We start from the raw sequence: 19,401 nt of genomic DNA on the forward strand, positions 1-19,401 counted from the left end.
ATTGAATGAATGAATGAATTATTATTATTCTCTGGGCCTCAGTTCCCCCATCTGGAAAATGGGGGTTAAGTCTGTTAGCCCCATGTGGGGACAACCTGATGACCTTGTACCTACCCCAGCGCTTAGAACAGTGGTTGGCACGTAGTAAGCGCTTAATAAATGCCATTATGATTATTATTATTATTATTATTATGTCCCAGGTCAGAGCAGAGATGGGATCAGAATTTGGGGTCCTGACTTTTAGCGGAGAGAGTCTCTGTAGTTCACTGGATATTGTGGCCTTTTGAACGGTGAAATCCTCTTAAATTGACTCAGAGAGTAATAGATTCTGAAGTAATACTTCTAAATAGACCAAAATGAGGCTTTCATGGAGAGGAGAGAGAGAAGGCAAGCGTGAGGGGTTATATCCGTGTCAACATACCTTTAAAGGACCTCTGAGCATCTCATTCATAAACACCAGGTATAATAACTACTGTAGCTGAATAAAGGTAGCTATGGCCATAGATTTTCTCGATTTGGAAGACCACTGGACTAATAATAATAATATCGACGGTGTTTGTTAAGGGCTTACTATGTGCCAAGCACTGTTCTAAGCGCTGGGGGAGAAGCAGTGTGGCTTAGTGAGGAGAGCCCGGGCTTGGGCTCTATTATAATAATAATAATAGCATTTATTAAGTGCTTACTATGTGCAAAGCACTGTTCTAAGCTCTGGGAAGGTTACAGGGTGATCACACCTGATCGGTTGTCCCACGGGGAGCTCACAGTCTTAATCCCCATTTTCCAGATGAGGGAACTGAGGCCCAGAGAAGTGAAGTGACCTGCCCAAAGTCACACAGCTGACAATTGGTGGACCTCTGGCACCAAAGCCCAGGCTCTTTCCACTGAGCCACGCTGCTTGTCAGCCGTGTGACTGTGGGCAAGTCACTTCACTTCTCTGGGCCTCAGTTCCCTCATCTGGAAAATGGGGATGAAGACTGTGAGCCCCCTGGGGGACAACCTGATCACCCTGTACCCCCCACCCCCCAGCGCTTAGACACATAGTAAGCACTTAGCAAATAATAATAATAATAATGATGACATTTATTAAGCACTTACTATGTGCCAAGCACTGTTCTAAGCACTGGGGAGGTTACAAGGTGATCAGGTTGTCCCCCTGGCAGGGGGGGCATTTTCCAGATGAGGTAACTGAGGCACAGAGAAGTCCCAAGGTCACGCAGCTGACAAGGGGCGGAGCCGGGATCCCCCCCTCCGCTCACCACATCCCAATGCTCTCTCCCTGCCGATCCAGCTCCTGACCAACTCTCCGCCCTCCCACCCCCTTTCCCATCCCCTCTCCACGACCCCATCTGAGGGCGGCCTATTTAACTCCTCAGCCTACCGTGGGCAAACGCCACTTCTTCCGCAACCCGTTCCTCTGCCAGTCGCCGCTCCTCTCTGCGGTCGCCAAGCCCCAAATGGCTTCAGACTCCCCTGGCCGCTCTCCTGAGGGGACGTCGCCTTCTCCCATTCCTTTTCCTTTGCGGCCCGCTCTCACTACTAGCAGCCATTACCCACCGTGTCCCCGGACGGACCTCCAATCCTTGGAGCGTTTCTGATGGTTTTCCCACTTTCCTCCTCTCCTTCTCCACTTCTTCCCTACATCGATCCTGTCAACGTGAGAAGTCACGTTGACAAGCCCAAAGACTCCTGCCCCAAGGCCCAACTTCCTCTGACTCCTCTCCGTTCCCCAAATCGGCCATGTCCTACTTCTCGTTTGGACTGGGAAAACAACGGGGCCTAGTGGAAAGAGCATGGGCTTGAGAACCAGAGGGCCTGTTGTGTCACCTTGGGAGGGTCACTTAATAATAATAATAATAATAATGGCATTTATTAAGTGCTTCCTATGTGCAAAGCACTGTTCTAAGTGTTGGGGAGCTTACAAGGTGATCAGGTTGTCCCATGGGGGCTCACAGTCCTAATCCTCATTTTACAGATGAGGTAACTGAGGCATAGAGAAGTGAAGTGACTTGCCCAAAGTCACACAGCTGACAAGTGGCGGAGCCGGGAATTGAACCCATGACCTCTGACTCCAAAGCCCGGGCTCTCTCCACTCAGCCACGCTAACTTCTCTGTGCCTCAGTTACGTCATCTGGAAAACGGGGATTAAGACCGCGAGCCCCACGGGGGACAACCTGATCACCTTGTATCCCCCCCAGAGCTTAGAACAGTGCGCCGCACATAGTAAGCGCCTAACAAATACCATCACCATTATTGTTATAAGGAATGAATCCTGTAGACTGCAAGTTCCTCCTTTAGATGCTCCTTGTGGCCGAGCATCTTGGCTTCCAACTCTTTCACAGGGTATTTCCCCAAGTGCTTAGGGCTGGACACATAGTAAGCGCTCAGTAAATACCATTGATGGATTAGTTCTCTGGGCCTCAGTGACCTCATCTGTAAGACTGTGAGCCCCCCGTGGGACAACCTGATCACCTTATAACCTCCCCAGCACTTAGAGCAGTGCTGTGCCCATAGTAAATGCTTAATAAATGCCATTATTATTATTATTATTCCTGTGGAACAGCCTCTCCTGAGCCCCGTTCCTGATTAATATACCTTCTCCTCATTGGTGAAATGAGAGACTCACACCTGTGAATTCCGTCCAAAAATAAACCCCAAAACGTTCCTGGCTTCCAGGGTCAGATATCGTTCGGTGACTCACCGCATCGTCTCCTGACTCCACAGACAGAGGGAGATTTAATCGGCGTATGTAAAATGCCTTGAGTTCTTTGGAGGACACGACTACATAATGCAGAGTTATTATCATTACAAATAATAATTTGGCTTACCCCCGTCTCTTTGAAGATAATGCAGCGATACGGAATTTGAGTTTTCTGACATCTTCCTCCCAGAACAGCTTATTAATAGTAGCCGTCCTTATCTGATTTGCAGTTCCGAATTGAGGATTGTGGATTTTTGAATTGCAGTAAGTATTTTGCCCTTAATTATTTTTCCATGAAGAAGCCAGGGGAATTTTTGGAGGTCAATGCACACTTTTATTCTGCAATTCAATCATCATTTAGATTATTGCTGTTATTATTACTCGTGATTTATGTGCTTCTCTCTCTTCGGCCATAGTTCAAGTGCCTTACAGGATCTCCCCCAGTAAACATTGAGCCTTACAACCCCGTCTATGGAAGAAGAGAAGACGTCTTAAAACTGTAATAGGAACCAACTCCCTCCTTCCCCGTCCTCCAAATCATTAAAGTTGAAAAATATAGCCCTTGGAAGTCCTGCTGGTAGTGGACATCTAGACTGTGAGCCCACTGTTGGGTAGGGACCGTCTCTATATGTTGCCAACTTGCACTTCCCAAGCGCTTAGTACAGTGCTGTGCACACAGTAAGTGCTCAGTAAACACCATTGATTGATTGATTGATTGATTGACTTGGATGCTAGATAGTGGAAGGAAAACTGGAAGAAGCCTAGATAGAAATAAATTCAGAAAAGACCCCCCCCAAACACACATACAATAGAAGTGAAAATAATAATAATAATTAATTATTAATAAAATTAATAAATTATTAATTATAAATTAATAATTTATTAAGCACTTACTATGTGCAAAGCACTGTTCCAAGTGCTGGGGAGGTTACAGGGTGATCAGGTTGTCCCACGGGGGGCTCACAGTCATAATCCCCATTTTACAGATGAGGAAACTGAGGCCCAGAGAAATCACTTGCCCAAAGTCACACTGCTGACAAGTGGTGGAGTTGGGATTTGAACCCATGATCTCTGACTCCAAAGCCCGGGCTCTTTCCACCGAGTCACGCTGCTTCTCTATAGGTAGCTTCTAAAGGCCTTACTTAGAGAAGCAGCGTGGCTCGGTGGAAAGAGCCCGGGCTTTGGAGTCAGAGGTCATGGGTTCAAATCCCGGCTCCGCCAATTGTCAGCTGTGTGACTTTGGGCAAGTCACTTCACTTCTCTGGGCCTCAGTTACCTCATCTGGAAAATGGGGATTAAAATTGTGAGCCCCCCGTGAGACAACTTGATCACCTTGTTTCCCCACCCCCCAGTGCTTAGAATAGTGCTTTGTACATAGTAAGCGCTTAACAAATACCATCACTATTATTATTATGATGATTATTATCACCTCTGAGTAGCTGCGCACATCGCAACAACCCTGAAGAACAGTGGCTGATGTCTTCATCCTCCCCCGCAACAAGGCACGATCCTCCCAGTGATGGCAACACTCCTAGATTTCTTCTTTTATCATTAGCATTATATTTGGTAAGCGCTTACCATGTGTCAAGCACCGTTCTGAGCGCCTGGGTAGATACAATTTAATGGACACTGTTCCTGTCCCACACGGGGCTCACGGTTGGAAGGAGAACAGGTACTGAGTCCCCATTTAGCAGTTTCAAGGAGTCAATTTAAGAAATCGAATAGAATCCCAAGTGAAAGAGGGAGGAAAACAATGTAGTTGCCAATAGGAAAGAATATTAAGTGTAGCGATGCGTGCCCAAAATAAAACAAAGTGAGGAAACAATATGCACATTTTAAAAAATGGAAATTAAAAATCACAATATAGTTATGTGATCAAATAGCAATATTCCCAGTTATCCTTTCATATGTGGTTACGTGGAAAGAGCACGGGCTTTAGAGTCAGAGGTCATGGGTTCAAGTCCCGGCTCCGCCAGTTGTCAGCTGTGTGACTTTGGGCAAGTCACGTCACTTCTCTGGGCCTCAATTCCCTCATCTGTAAAATGGGGATTATTCATTCATTCATTCAGTCGTATTTATTGAGCGCTTACTGTGTGCAGAGCACTGTACTAAGCGCTTGGGAAGTACAAGGTGGCAACCTATAGAGATGGTTCCTACCCAACAGTGGGCTCACAGTCTAGAAGGGGGAGACAGAGAACAAAACAAAACATATTAACAGAATAAAATAAATAGAATAAATATGTACAAGTAAAATAAATCGATAAATAGAGTAATAAATACGTACAAACATCTAGACGTATATACAGGTGCTGTGGGGAAGGGAAGGAGGTAAGGCGGAAAGAGCTTCTGGCCTGGGAGCTTTCTCGATCCAGACTGTGCTCTTCTTGTGGACAGTTTGTCAACTGTATTTATTGAGCGTCTACTGCAGAGCACTGAACTAAGTGCTGTAACAATATAAGAAGACGCATTCCCTGCCCACAGTTTGCTTTCAGTGTAGAGGAATTGGGCTGAGAAAATCCAAACACTGGCAGACGCGCAGCATGGCTCAGTGGAAAGAGCCCGGGCTTTGGAGTCCGAGGTCATGGGTTCAAATCCTGGCTCCGCCCCTTGTCGGCTGGGTGACTTTGCGCAAGCCATTTCACTTCTCTGGGCCTCAGTGACCTCATCTGGAACATGGGGATTAAGACTGTGAGCCCCACTTGGGACAACCTGATTACCTTGTATCTACCCCAGCGCTTAGAACAGTGCTTGGCACGTAGTAAGCACTTAACAAGTACCATAATAATAATTATTATTATTATTGTAACCTCCGCAGCGCTTAGAACAGTGCTTTGCACGTAGTAAGCGCTTAATAAATGCCATTTAAAAAAAAAATCCTGGCTCCGCCAATTGTCAGCTGCGTGACTTTGGGTAATCAATCAATCAATCAATCAATCGTATTTATTGAGCGCTTACTGTGTGCAGAGCACTGTACTAAGCGCTTGGGAAGTACAAGTTGGCAACATATAGAGACAGTCCCTATCCAACAGTGGGCTCACAGTCTAGAAGACTAGAAGGTAGTCTAGAAGGTAAGTCGCTTCACTTCTCTGTGCCTCAGTTACCTCATCTGTAAAATGGGGGTGAAGACTGTGAGCCCCCCCGTGGGACAACCTGATCACCTTGTAACCTGCGCAGCGCTTAGAACAGTGCTTGGCACATAGTAAGCGCTTAATAAATGCCATTACTATTATTATTATAAGTGAAGAAGCCAAGCCAAGAAGGCCAGGGCCACTGATATGTGACTTCCCGCACACGACAAATATTCCCCAACATAAAAACCCCGTGGTAGCAAGTGTTCATTTCGTCTTGTGCAAATCCATGGCATCAATTACATTTTGTAGAAAAAAAAGGAGCCAAACGATTTCTCCCGTGTAGACTTAAGCAGTGATGACTTTTGTGTTTGTCTAAGCAATATGGTGAATTGGAAATTTGGCTTCTCGACAAGTCAAGCAATCCAGCAGCCAATTAAGAAAAATGTAACATTGGAGAAGCCAGAAATTGCTTACTGGTTATCAGATTATGTGACTAAAGGTTTCCATATAGCTCGAAGGTCATTCTGAAATTAATCCAAGTGGACAGTGACAGATAGAGGATTAGCCAAAAGTTCTTCTTGAATAAACAAAATGTTTTTCAAAATATTGAAAGCAAACAGCAAGTCTAATTCAATCAGAAATAGCTGTCGTTGAGATACGTGACGAGCAAAACCCCCCAAAGAGGATAGAACTGCACTGTTTTACCACTGACTTTCAGTATTTCATGTCCTTTTTATTTTACTCTACTTCGTTAAGCTAAACGGGGTATTTTGTGGTTTTTTTACAAAAAGACTTTCACAGTTGACATGTGACAGCCTTGCTGGATGAGATGGGTTTGTGCTGCCATTTCTTTTTTTTTAGACTTGTATATTTTATCCTCTTAACCATCTTGAAGAGCAGCGTGGTCTAGAGAAGCAGCGTAGCTCAGTGGAAAAGAGCCCGGGCTTCGGAGTCAGAGGTCATGTGTTCAAATCCTGGCTCCGCCACTTGTCAGTTGGGTGACTTTGGGCAAGTCACTTCACTTCTCTGGGCCTCAGTGACCTCATCTGGAAAATGGGGATGAAGACTGCGAGCCCCCCGTGGGACAATCTGATCACCTTGTAACCTCCCCAGCGCTTTGAACAGTGCTCTGCACATAGTAAGCGCTTAATAACTGCCATCATCATTATTATTATTATTATTAGTGGAAAGAACCAGGAAGTCAAGGGACCCAAATTCCAATCTCGGTTCCGACCCCAGCCTGAACTTGGGCAAGTTGCACATAGTAAGTGCTTAATAAATGCCATTATAAAAAAAAAAAAGTTACTTAACTGCTCTGTGCCATAATTTTCTTGTACATATCTATTCTATTCATTTTATTTTGTTAATATGTTTTGTTCTCTCCCCCTTTTAGACTGTGAGCCCACTGTTGGGTAGGGACTGTCTCTATATGTTGCCAACTTGTACTTCCGAAGCGCTTAGTACAGTGCTCTGCACACAGTAAGCGCTCAATAAATGCGATTGATTGATTGATTTCTCATCTGTAAAATGAGGATTCAATGCCCATTCTCCCTCCTCCCTAGACTTTGAGCCCCGCGTGGAAAAGGGACTACGTCACTGTGGGCAGAGAAGCGGCGTGACTCTGTGGGAAGAGCCTGAGGTTGGGAGTCAGCGGTCATGGGTTCAAATCCCAGCTCCACCACGTGTCAGCTGGGTGACTTTGGGCAAGTCGCTACACTTCTCTGGGCCTCAGTTCCCTCATCTGGAAAATGGGGGGTAGCGGCCAAGGAGCGGAGGGTGCGGGCTGGGCTGGAGAAGGAGAGGAGGGAGGCAGGGGGATGGAGAGCCTTGAAGCCGAGAGTGGCTTAATTCATAGGTTGGGAGGTAGCCACTGGAGATTTAGATTTTTGAGGAGGGGAGTAACATGCCCAAAGTGTTGCTGCACACAGGTGATTCGAGTAGCAGCATGCAGTGTAGACTGAAGCGGGGAGAGACAGGAGGATGGGTGATCGGAGAGGAGGCCGATGCAGTCATCCAGGCGGGATAAAATGAGAGATTGAACCAGTAGCCCGTAGAGATGCCCAAAGGCAGCGGGTTCTACCAAAGGAGAGAAAATCAATCAATCAGTCGTATTTATTGAGCGCTTACTGTGTGCAGAGTATATATGTTTGTACATATTTATTACTCTAATTATTTATTTATTTATTTATTTATTTGTACATATCTATTCTATTTATTTTATTTTGTTAGTATGTTTGGTTTTGTTCTCTGTCTCCCCCTTTTAGACTGTGAGCCCACTGTTGGGTAGGGACTGTCTCTATATGTTGCCAATTTGTACTTCCCAAGCGCTTAGTACAGTGCTCTGCACATAGTAAGCGCTCAATAAATACGATTGATGATGATGATGATGCAGAGCACTGGACTACGCGCTTGGGAAGTACAAGTTGGCAACATCTAGAGACGGGGTCCCTCCCCAACAGTCTAGAAGAAAAACGAGAAGGTCAGAGTGGGCCAGAGAGAGGTCTGAGGGGGAGGTTTGGGGGACAAACCAAGCTAGCTCTGCACCATTTGGGACCAGAATCCAGGAATCATGCCAATCAATCAATCAATCGATTGCTTGTATTGAGCACTTACAATGTGCAGAGCACTGTAGTAAGCTCTTGGAAGAGTACTACTAATAATAATGGCATTTATTAAGTGCTTACTATGTGCAAAACACTGTTCTAAGTGCCGGGGCGGTTGTCCCACGGCGGGCTCACAGTCTTCATCCCCATTTTCCAGATGAGGGAACTGAGGCGCAGGGAAGTGAAGTAACTTGTCCAAAGTCACCCAGCTGACAACTGGCAGAGTTGGGATTTGAACCCATGACCTCTGACTCCAAAGTCCGGGCTCTTTTCCACTGAGCTACGCTGCTTCTATAATGTAATAACGATAGCATTTATTAAGTGCTTACTACGTGCAAAGCACTGTTCTAAGCGCTGGGGAGGTTACAAGGTGACCAGGTTGTCCCACGGGGGGCTCACAGTCTTCATCCCCATTTTCTAGATGAGGTCACTGAGGCGCAGAGAAGTGAAGTGACTTGCCCAAAGTCACACAGCTGACAAATGGCGGAGCCGGGATTTGAACCCATGACCTCGGACTCCAAAACCCGGGCTCTTTCCAGTGAGCCACACTGCTTCTCAATGTACAATGTAACAGAGTTGGGGGACACAGTCCCTACCCACAATGAGAGGCAGAATGGCCCAGTGGATAGAGCACAGGCTTGGGAATCAGAAGGACCTAGGTTTTAATCCCGCCTCTGCCGCTTATCTGCTGCATGACCTTGGGCAAGTCATTTCTCTGTGCCTCAGTTCCCTCATTCATTCATTCATTCATTCATTCAATTGTATTTATTGAGCGCTTACTGTGTGCAGAGCACTGTACTAAGCGCTTGGGAAGTCCAAGTTGGCAACATCTAGAGACGGTCCCTACCCAACTGTGGGCTCACAGGCTAGAAGGGGGAGACACAGAACAAAACAAAACATATTAACAAAATAAAAGAAATAGAATAAATATGTACAAATAAAATAAATAGAGTAATAAATATGTACAATCATATATACATATTAGTATTAGTATGAGTATTAGTATTATTATTAGCAAACACCCCAATTTATTCAATCGTATTTATTGAGTGCTTACTGTGTGCAGAGCACTGTACTAAGCGCTTGGGAAGTACAAGTTGGCAACATATAGAGACAGTCCCTACCCAACAGTGGGCTCACAGTCTAGAAGGGGGAGACAGAGAACAAAACAAAACATATTAACAAAATAAAATAAATAGAATAAATGTGTACAAATAAAATAGAGTAGTAAATATGTACAAACATATATACATATTAGTATAAGTATTAATATTATTATTAGCAAACGCCCCCATTCATTCGTTCATTCAATCGTATTTATTGAGTGCTTACTGTGTGCAGAGCACTGTACTAAGCGCTTGGGAAGTCCAAGTTGGCAACATATAGAGACGGTCCCTACCCATCGGTGGGCTCACAGGCTAGAAGGGGGAGACAGACAACAAAGCAAAACATATTAACAGAATAAAATAAATAGAATAAATATGTACAAATAAAATAGAGTAATAAAAATAGAGTAATAAATACGTACAAACATATATACATATTAGTATTAGTATTATTATTAGCAAACGCCCCATTCATTCATTCATTCAATCGTATTTATTGAGCGCTTACTGTGTACAGAGCACTGTACTAAGCGCTTGAGAAGTCCAAGTTGGCAACATCTAGAGACAGTCCCTACCCAACAGTGGGCTCACAGGCTAGAAGGGGGAGACAGAGAACAAAACAAAACATAGCAAAAAAATAAAATAAATAGAATACGTACAAGTAAAATAAATGAGTAATAAATATGTAATAAATCCTTGTTACTGTTCACATTTATTGAGAGCCTACTTTGTTTAGTGCGCTCGACTAGGTGCTTAGGAGCCCCCAGAAAACCTGCAGGGGAAGACAGCTAATGGCCACAAGAAGCTTACAATCCGTGGCGGGGGAAGACAGGCCAATAAAAAAAAAATGTTGACACTTGAAAACGAACTGTTTTTCCTCCCCTCTCTTACCTCCAATGACAGTAAAGTCCTCAATCCTCTAAAAATGTACCCAAACCACATCCTTTCTTCCCTCACGCTTCCTTCCTGTCGGGAGTGGAGAGAAGAGGGTGAAGATTGGATTTAGGTGTTTCTGTTAAGCCCCTTCAGCGGCCAAACACTGGTTTGAAAAATCACTGGCTATTGTTATTAATGTCTGTGCTCTATCTGCAGATCCATCCTCCTTCCTCTCCTTCCTATCCCCCTCGCCCCCTCTCCATCCCCACCGTCTTGTCTCCTTCCCTTCCCCGCAGCACCTGTATATATGTATATATGATTGTACATATTTATTACTCTATTTATTTTACTTGTACATATCTATTCTATTTATTTTATTTTGTTAATATGTTTGGTTTTGTTCTCTGTCTCCCCCTTCTAGCCTGTGAGCCCACTGTTGGGTAGGGACTGTCTCTATATGTTGCCAACTTGGACTTCCCAAGTGCTTAGTACAGTGCTCTGCACACAGTAAGCGCTCAATAAATACGATTGATTGATTGATCTGAGGTAAAGATACGTCCTCTGTCTCTTTAGACAGGTGTACTTATTGATTTATGTGACCCTGGCTAGCATTGAATGTTACAAGTGAATACGTGGTGAAATGCTTTTATGGTACATCTCAGGGTATTCATTCGGTCGTATTTATTGAGCGCTTACCGTGTGCAGAGCACTGTACTAAGCGCTTGGGAAGTACAATTTTGCGACATATAGGGTTGGAAGGAAAATGTGGTAAATACCACAGTGGACCGTGAGAAAGAGGAAACCTTTACTCACTACCATTTCATGAGAGAATTACTACTGTTTGAGAGAGAAGCGGTGTGGCTCAGTGGAAAGAGCCCGGGCTTTGGAGTCAGAGGTCACGGGTTCAAATCCCGGCTCCACCACTTGTCAGCTGGGTGACTTTGGGCAAGTCACTTCACTTCTCTGGGCCTCAGTTACCTCATCTGTCAAATGGGGATTGAGACTGTGAGCCCCACGTGGGAATCTGATCACCCTGTAACCTCCCCAGCGCTTAGAACAGTGCTGTGCACATAGTGAGCGCTTAATAAATGCCATCATTATTATTATTATTATGGGGATTGAGACTGTGAGCCCCCCGGGGGACAACCTGATCACCCTGTAACCTCCCCAGCGCTTAGAGCAGTGCTTTGCACATAGTAAGCGCTTAATAAATGCCATCATTATTATTACTGTTTGGAGCAGGGATGGGGTTTGGACACTTGCAGTGTGGACGTTTACTGCCCCAAAGATTTAAAAGGTGAAAAGTCCGACAGAAACTTTACTGTGTCGTAAATGCCGTGCCCTTCTAAATCAAATGGGAGCCATAAATATTGTATTTTTGTGGCCACTACAGTACTGCCCACTGCATAAATGAGCTATTGATGCCCATTTTTCCTTCACAGTCTCTCCAAGAGGCCTCCTTCCCCTCCACCCAACGCCCTCCACCCTGGTTGAAACCCTCGTCGTCTCCCGACGCTTTCTAAAATGCCATTCAGCGCACATCTCTCCATTCTTTTAAAACCTCCATTCGCTGTCGATTTCCTTCCGTATCAAGCAGAAACTCTTATCGTTGACAAAGAGGCTGTCCACTGCCTTTCTCCTACTTACTTGCTATCGGTCCCCCTCCTCCTTTCTTCTTTTTCCTCCTCCCAAGCTAGCTTTTTTGTTGGGTCTTTCTCTCAACCCTCAAACCTCCAACCCCTCGCTCCCGGTCTTCCTACGTGGAACTTCAAATTCACCGGGCCGTTGTTCTCCCCGGCTTTAAAACCCTCTCGAAAATCCATTTCCACTAGGCAGTGTCACCCGATTATTTTTTTTTCCCTTCCTCAATCACCTCATCCCAAATTCCAGTCTTCCTAGTTGTAGAAGTATAATATTCTCCATTTAGCACCTGCTGTGTGCAAAACCTTGAGCCAAGTGTTGGGGAAAAAGAGCACAGATGAGAATTACACATGTTTTCCAACCCTCAAGGAGCTCACAATCTAGGAGCAGAGTGGGTTTAGGGGATGAGCAACAGACACGTACGGATAGTTGGATAAAGCCGTCGTCAGCGCTTACGTGATCGCAATTTTTATATTCTACATAAATATCAGTATCTTCAGCATTCTGTATCTCACCATTTCTGGTTGTAACTTGTTTTTCCTCTTAGTCGTACTATTTATAAATTGCATTTGTCTGCTTATCTGCCATCTGCCATCTGATTGCCATTATTATTATTATTATTATTATTATTTTTATTATTATTATTTTTATTTTTATTTTTATTATTTCCCCCATCAGGTGGCAAATTTCTTGATAACAGGAACTGGTGCTTTTCCTTCTATTGGTTAGGGAGAATAATAATAATGATAGTAATTGATTAAGCATTTACTCTGTGTCAAGCACCGTTCTAAGCACTGGGGTAGATGCGGTTTATCAGGTTGGACTAGTTTATGACTTTGAGCACGTCGCTTCACTTCTCTGTGCCTCAGTTCCCTCTTCTGTAAAATGGGGATTCAGACTGCGAGCCCCCCGTGGGACAACCTGATCACCTTGTACCCTCCCCAGCGCTTAGAGCAGTGCTTTGCACGTAGTAAGCGCTTAATAAATGCCATCATCATTATCATTATTATTATTATGAGTGCCCCTTGGCTAAAGCACTGTCGGATTTTCCCAGAGTGCTCTGTCATTTCACGATCACACGCTCAATAAATAACTTATGCAGAGTTTACCTGGATTTAAACATCTCCTTCCTTTCACACTGTATTTTTCCCCCGGAGCCTTTGAAGTGCTTTGACTGACTGGAATGGAAATATTAAACACACATTTCACCAGCTGTTTGTTCTCTGAGCGGTATTAGATTAATGACGGAGCTTTAGTTTGCTAGCACAAGACGACTTGTAGTTGGATAGGTTGCGAACATTTTGAAATTGAATATGTACCTCTGTACGGTTAGCAGTAGTAATAATAGTATTTATTTAAGTGCTTGCTGTGGGCAGAGAACCATGCGAAATGCTGGGAAAGAATCTGCAGGAAAAATATCGAATTACAAGTTTTATAGAATGGGCACATACTCCTATTTAACAATAATAATGATACTTTTGGTATCTGTTAAGCGCTTACTACATGCCAAGTGCTGTTCTAAGCGCTGGGGGAGATACAAGGTAATCAGATTGCCCCACATGGGGCTCACAGTCTTCATCCCCATTTTCCAGATGAGGGAACTGAGGCCCAGAGAAGTGAAGTGACTTGCCCAAAGTCACCCAGCTGACAAGCGGCGGAGCCGGGATTCGAACCCCTGACCTCCGACTCCCAAGCCCGGGCTCTTTCCACTGAGCCACGCTGCTTCTCTAAGCATTTGTTCATGTAGCCGTATTTAATAATTGTGGTAATAATAGGGGTGTTTGTTAAACACTTATTATGGGCCAGGCACTGTACTAAGCACTGGGGTGGAGGCAAGAAAATGGGGTTGGACATAGTCCCTGCCCTGCATGGGGCTCCCAGTCTTAATCCCCATTTTCCAGATGAGGTAACTGAGGCCCAGAGAAGTGAAGTGACTTGCCCAAAGTCACACAGCTGGCAATTGGCAGATCTGGGATTTGAACCCACGACCTCTGAGTCCAAAGCCCGGGCTCTAATAATAATAATAATAATAATGGTATTTGTTAAGCGCTTACTCTGTGCGAAGCACTGTTCTAAGCACTGGGTGGGATACAAGGTGATCAGATTGTCCCACGGGGGGCTCACAGACTTTATCCCCATTTTCTAGATGACGGAACTGAAGCCCAGAGAAGTGAAGTGACTTGCCTGAGGCCACACAGCAGAAAAGATTTGGAGCTGGGATTAGAACCCATGACCTTCTGACCCCCAGGCTCGGGCTCTAATAATAATAATAATAATAATGGTATTTGTTAAGAGCTTACTCTGTGCGAAGCACTGTTCTAAGCGCTGGGTGGGATACAAGGTGATCAGGTTGTCCCACGGGGAGCTCACAGACTTTATCCCCATTTTCCAGATGAGGGAACTGAGGCCCAGAGAAGTGAAGTGACCTGCCCGAGGCCACCCAGCAGAAAAGGTCTGGAACCGGGATTAGGACCCATGACCTTCTGACCCCCAGGCTCGGGCTCTAATAATAATAATAATAATGATAATGGTATTTGTTAAGCACTTACTATGTGCAAAGCACTGTTCTAAGCACTGGGTGGGATACAAGGTGATCAGGTTGTCCCACGGGGGGCTCACAGTCTTCATCCCCATTTTCCAGATGAGGGAACTGAGGCCCAGAGAAGTGAAGTGGCTTGCCCAAGGTCATGCGGCTGACAAGCGGCGGAACCGGAATTCGAACCCATGACCTCTGACTCCCAAGCCTGCTTTCTTCCCACTGAGCCACGCTGTTTCCCACTATCCCACTCTCTACTGCTCTGTCCACTACGCCATGCTGCCGTAGAGTGCTTCTTATCACTTTTTAAAATACACTGCTGGTGTCGGTCCCTTTTTTACCTTTGGGGAACAGCAAGAAGCAGCGCGGCTCAGGGGAAAAGAGCCCGGGCTTTGGAGTCAGAGGTCACGGGTTCAAATCCCGGCTCCACCAATTGTCAGCTGGGTGACTTTGGGCAAGTCACTTCACTTCTCTGGGCCTCAGTTATAATAATAATAATGGCATTTATTAAGCGCTTACTATGCTTAGAACAGTGCTTTGCACATAGTAAGCGCTTAATAAATACCATTATTATTATGGGCAAAGCACTGTTCTAAGCGCTGGTCACCTCATCTGTAAAATGGGGATGAAGACTGTGGGCCCCGCGTGGGACAACCTGATCACCTTGTAACCTCCCCAGTGCTTAGAACAGTGCTTTGCACTAGTAAGCGCTTAATAAATGCCAGCATTCTTATTATTATTATATCATTGCACTTTACATTATTTCTCAGCAAAAGCTATATTTTCCACGGTGCTCTTACACTTGGCCCTCTGTTAGCAGGGAACCAGTGAAGAACACTTAGCCAGAGAGTCGCTGTACTTTCCAAAGCATTTAGGACAGTGCTGAACAGCTAGTAAGTGCCCAATACCTCCCATTGAATTCCCCAAACATTTTAGCAGAATCCCTTTAATCAAGAATTACAGTTATCCCTCAGTAATAATAATAATGATAATGGTATTTGTTAAGCGCTCACTATGTGCCAAGCATTGGTCTATCTAAGCACTGGGGTAGATACAAGGTGATACAAGCATTCAATACAGTGCTGAATATATAGTAAGTGCCCAATAACTCCCATTGATCGAGCCGCGAATTCCCCAAACATTTTAGCAGAATCCCTTTAATCAAGAATTACAGTTGTCCCTCAGTAATGATAATAATAATAATGGTATTTGTTAAGCACTTACTACATGCCAAGCGCTGTTCTAAGCACTGGGGGAGATACAAGGTCATCAGGTTGTCCCGTGTGGGGCTCACAGTCTTAATCCCCATTTTCCAGGTGAGGTAACTGAGGCACAGAGAGTGAAGTGACTTGCCCAAGTGAAGATCACTTGGCCAGAGAGTCGCTGTACTTTCCAAAGCATTTAATACAGTGCTGAACAGATAGTAAATGCCCAATAACTCCCATTGATCGAGCCGTGAATTCCCCAAACATTTTAGCAGAATCCCTTTAATCAAGAATTACAGTTGTCCCTCAGTAATAATAATGATAATAATAATAATGGTATTTGTTAAGCGCTTACTATGTGCCAAGCACTGTTCTAAGCGCTGGGGGAGATACAAGGTCATCAGGTTGTCCCACGTGGGGCTCACAGTCTTAATCCCCATTTTCCAGGTGAGGTAACTGAGGCACAGAGAGTGAAGTGACTTGCCCAAGTGAAGAACACTTGGCCAGAGAGTCGCTGTACTTTCCAAAGCATTTAATACAGTGCTGAATATATAGTAAGTGCCCAATAACTCCCATTGATCGAGCCATGAATTCCCCAAACATTTTAGCAGAATCCCTTTAATCAAGAATTACAGTTGTCCCTCAGTAATAATAATAATAATAATAATAATAATGGTATTTGTTTAAGCGCTCACTATGTGCCAAGCACTGTTCTAAGTGCTGGGGGAGATACGAGGTAATCAGGTTGTCCCACGTGGGGCTCACAGCCACCTCATAATCGCCCCATCCACACTGTTGAGGACTAAATAAAACATCATTCTGAGTACTACGTACTTGTAATCTGTGTTATTGGTGCATGTGGACTGTCTCTATATGTTGCCAACTTGTACTTCCCAAGCGCTTAGTACAGTGCTCTGCACGCAGGAAGCGCTCGATAAATACAAGTGAATGAATGAATGTCAGGAGAGGAAGAGGATAAGGGTGAGAACACAGAAATACAATATAGTAGTGTGGGCTACGGGAGAGCAGCGTGGCTCAGGGGAAGGAGCAGGGGCTTCGGAGTCTGAGGTCATGGGTTCAAATCCTGACTCCGCCAGCCGTCATCTGTGTGACTTTGGACAAGTCACTTCTCTGGGCCTCAGTTCCCTCATCTGGGAAATGGGGATGAAAACTGTGAGCTCCCCAATGGGACAACCTGATCGCCTTGTAACCTCCCCAGCGCTGCGAACGGGGCTTTGCACATAGTAAGCGCTTAATAAATGCTATCGTTATTATCATTAGAGAGAAGGAGAAAGGAGGAGAGTGTTACTGTAATTCAATACTGCAGTAGGCTAAGATTGTAAGAGAGATTTCAAGTGGCCTCGTTCCTTCCTCTTTCCCCCCTTTTCCTCCTCCTTTATTTCTTCTCTTTTTTCCCCTCCTCCTTAACGCTAGACTTAATTCTTATAAGACCCATGGAATACCTCCACTCCTGTTTCAGCGTTGTTATAAGAGAGATTTCAAGTGGCCTCGTTCCTTCCTCTTTCTCTCCCCCCTTTTCCTCCTCCTTTATTTCTTCTCTTTTTTCCCCTCCTCCTTAACGCTAGACTTAATTCTTACAAGACCCATGGAATACCTCCACTCCTGTTTCAGCGTGATTATAAGAGAGATTTCAAGTGGCTTCGTTCCTTCCTCTTTCTCTCCCCGCTTTTCCTCCTCCTTTATTTCTTCTTTTTTCCCCTCCTCCTTAATGCTAGACTTAATTCTTATAAGACCCATGGAATACCTCCATTCCTGTTTCAGCGTTACAAAAACCAGGGAAACTGTGGGGCAGTTTTGTGGGTATTTAGGTCGGTAGGTTGGTAGACAGGAGGCTGAAATTGAGGAACCTCGCGGTAGCGTCTTTGGAAATGCTTCTGGTTCCGCGTTCAGTGCCTCACGTCTTCGGAAATCCTTCTGGTTCCATGTTCAGTGCCTCACTTGTGTTTGGAGGGTGCAGAGGGGATGGTGGGGAATGCTTTGCACATAGTAAGCACTTAATAAAAGCCACTATTATCATTAGTATTTAGGAATGGGGGCGTTTGGGGGGCCGGCAGAACCTACCGGAAGGAATGGGCTCCAGCTGACCCTAATGGCCCCCGGATGCTGGTACTAAAGACGGTAGAATTGTTTTGAAATGCAAATACGGAGGAGAGCCGGGGGGGTGCAAAAAGGAATGAGATTCAGAGGAATGCAGCCCCCAAAAGGGAGTTTGCTCGGGGTCCAACAGGGCAACCAGCAGACGTGGAAATCCGCCAAAAAGCCAAGCCAAAATATGCCTGGCTCGGTTTAGGTCGGCAGTTTTTCTGGGCACGTTTGGGCCAAAATGGAATCTATACATTAAAATTATGTTCAAAAAATCCCTCTGTCTCATTCGGGCCCAGCCAGTGAGAAAAAAAAAATACATCTGAGCGTAGCAGGCTGGTAAGGTTAGTGATGTGCGACAGTTGGAAACTGGAGTTGCTGGGATTCTTTCTCTGAAACAGATATATCCTTACGCACGTACTCCACGAGGATGGTCTCGGGGCGGCCTTTGTGTGGACGCGCTGCTGATTCCGCGGCTGTCCGTGTTTTTCCTTCCCGTCAGGGAGCCATGTCCGTCCCAAGTGGCAAAGTGCAGACCGTTTTGGGCCCCGTGGACCCAAGCCAGCTTGGCCGCACCCTGACCCACGAACACTTGACGATGACTTTCGACTGTAGCTACCATCCGCCGCCCCCGGGCCGAGAGGCGTTATCTGTGTTGCCCATGGAAATGAGGAACTTGTTTTGGATTCAGAAGAACCCTTACTCCCACCGAGAGAACCTTCAGTTGCATCAGGAGGCGGACGCCGTCCGGGAAGAGCTGCTACATTACAAAGCCATGGGCGGCGGCGCTTTGGTGGAAAATACGACCTCGGGCATCGGCCGAGACGTGAAGAGGCTGAAGTGGTTTGCCGAGGAGACTGGGGTCCACATCGTCTCCGGGGCGGGCTTCTACGTGGACGCCACTCATTCTCCGGAAACCCGCGCGATGTCGGTAGAACAGGTAAACGGGAGAAGGCGTATCCCTTGCTCCGGTCTTGTTTTTCCTCTGTGTCTCCCGTCCGCGGACACAGAGTGTGCCGTGCCTGCCAAGGGACGGACGTGGGAGTTGACGGGAAGGGTCTCGGGCCCCAGGATCCGTGATTTTTCCTACGGAAACTTGGGACAAAGAAAACCTTAATGCGGCGGGCGTTGAAAGACGCAAATAGTGATAATTGTGTTTCTGTGTATCGTATCAGAGCTCGGTAGTGGTACTGTGGTCTGTTTATAAACCTCAATTTTCCATTATAAACCTCAATTATACTGCCTTGATTTTCTTTCAGGGGTTTATAATAACCCGGCAGTAAAAATTCACGGTAGGGTGAAACTTGGCAGGCAGTCTGTGAATATTTTCCCTCTCCTTTTAGAGAGCAAGAAGGCGGGGAGAAAGGAAGAGTGGAAAGAGCCCGGGCTTTGGAGTCAGAGGTCATGGGTTCAAATCCCATCTCTGCCCATTGTCAGCTGTGTGACTTTGGGCAAGTCACTTCACTTCTCTGTGCCTCAGTTCCCTCATCTGTAAAATGGGGATTCAGATTGTGAGTCCCCCATGTGACAACCTGATCTCCTTGTAACTTCCCCAGCACTTA

At 45.5% G+C, this 19,401-nt stretch overlaps 1 protein-coding gene and 1 long non-coding RNA gene across 4 annotated transcripts in view; one reads left to right on the forward strand and one right to left on the reverse strand.

Annotated features, from left to right (window-relative positions):
- Nucleotides 1-19,401, forward strand: part of PTER (phosphotriesterase related) — a 68,653-nt gene that overhangs the window by 18,700 nt on the left and 30,552 nt on the right. For all 3 annotated transcript variants that reach the window (XM_038755799.1, XM_038755797.1, XM_038755798.1), the window contains one exon: nt 18,342-18,779. In XM_038755799.1, coding sequence (XP_038611727.1) covers nt 18,348-18,779 — 432 coding nt within the window. In that variant the 5' untranslated portion in view covers nt 18,342-18,347. The remainder of the gene's footprint in view (nt 1-18,341; nt 18,780-19,401) is intronic.
- On the reverse strand, nt 6,245-13,173 carry LOC119936275. Its single transcript, XR_005453691.1, has 3 exons — nt 13,105-13,173; nt 10,370-10,444; nt 6,245-6,293 (listed from the first exon to the last, which is right to left on the reverse strand). It is a non-coding gene; the product is annotated as an uncharacterized LOC119936275 (long non-coding RNA).

This window comes from Tachyglossus aculeatus, chromosome 13 (genome assembly GCF_015852505.1).
Source record: "Tachyglossus aculeatus isolate mTacAcu1 chromosome 13, mTacAcu1.pri, whole genome shotgun sequence".
NCBI lineage: Eukaryota > Metazoa > Chordata > Mammalia > Monotremata > Tachyglossidae > Tachyglossus > Tachyglossus aculeatus.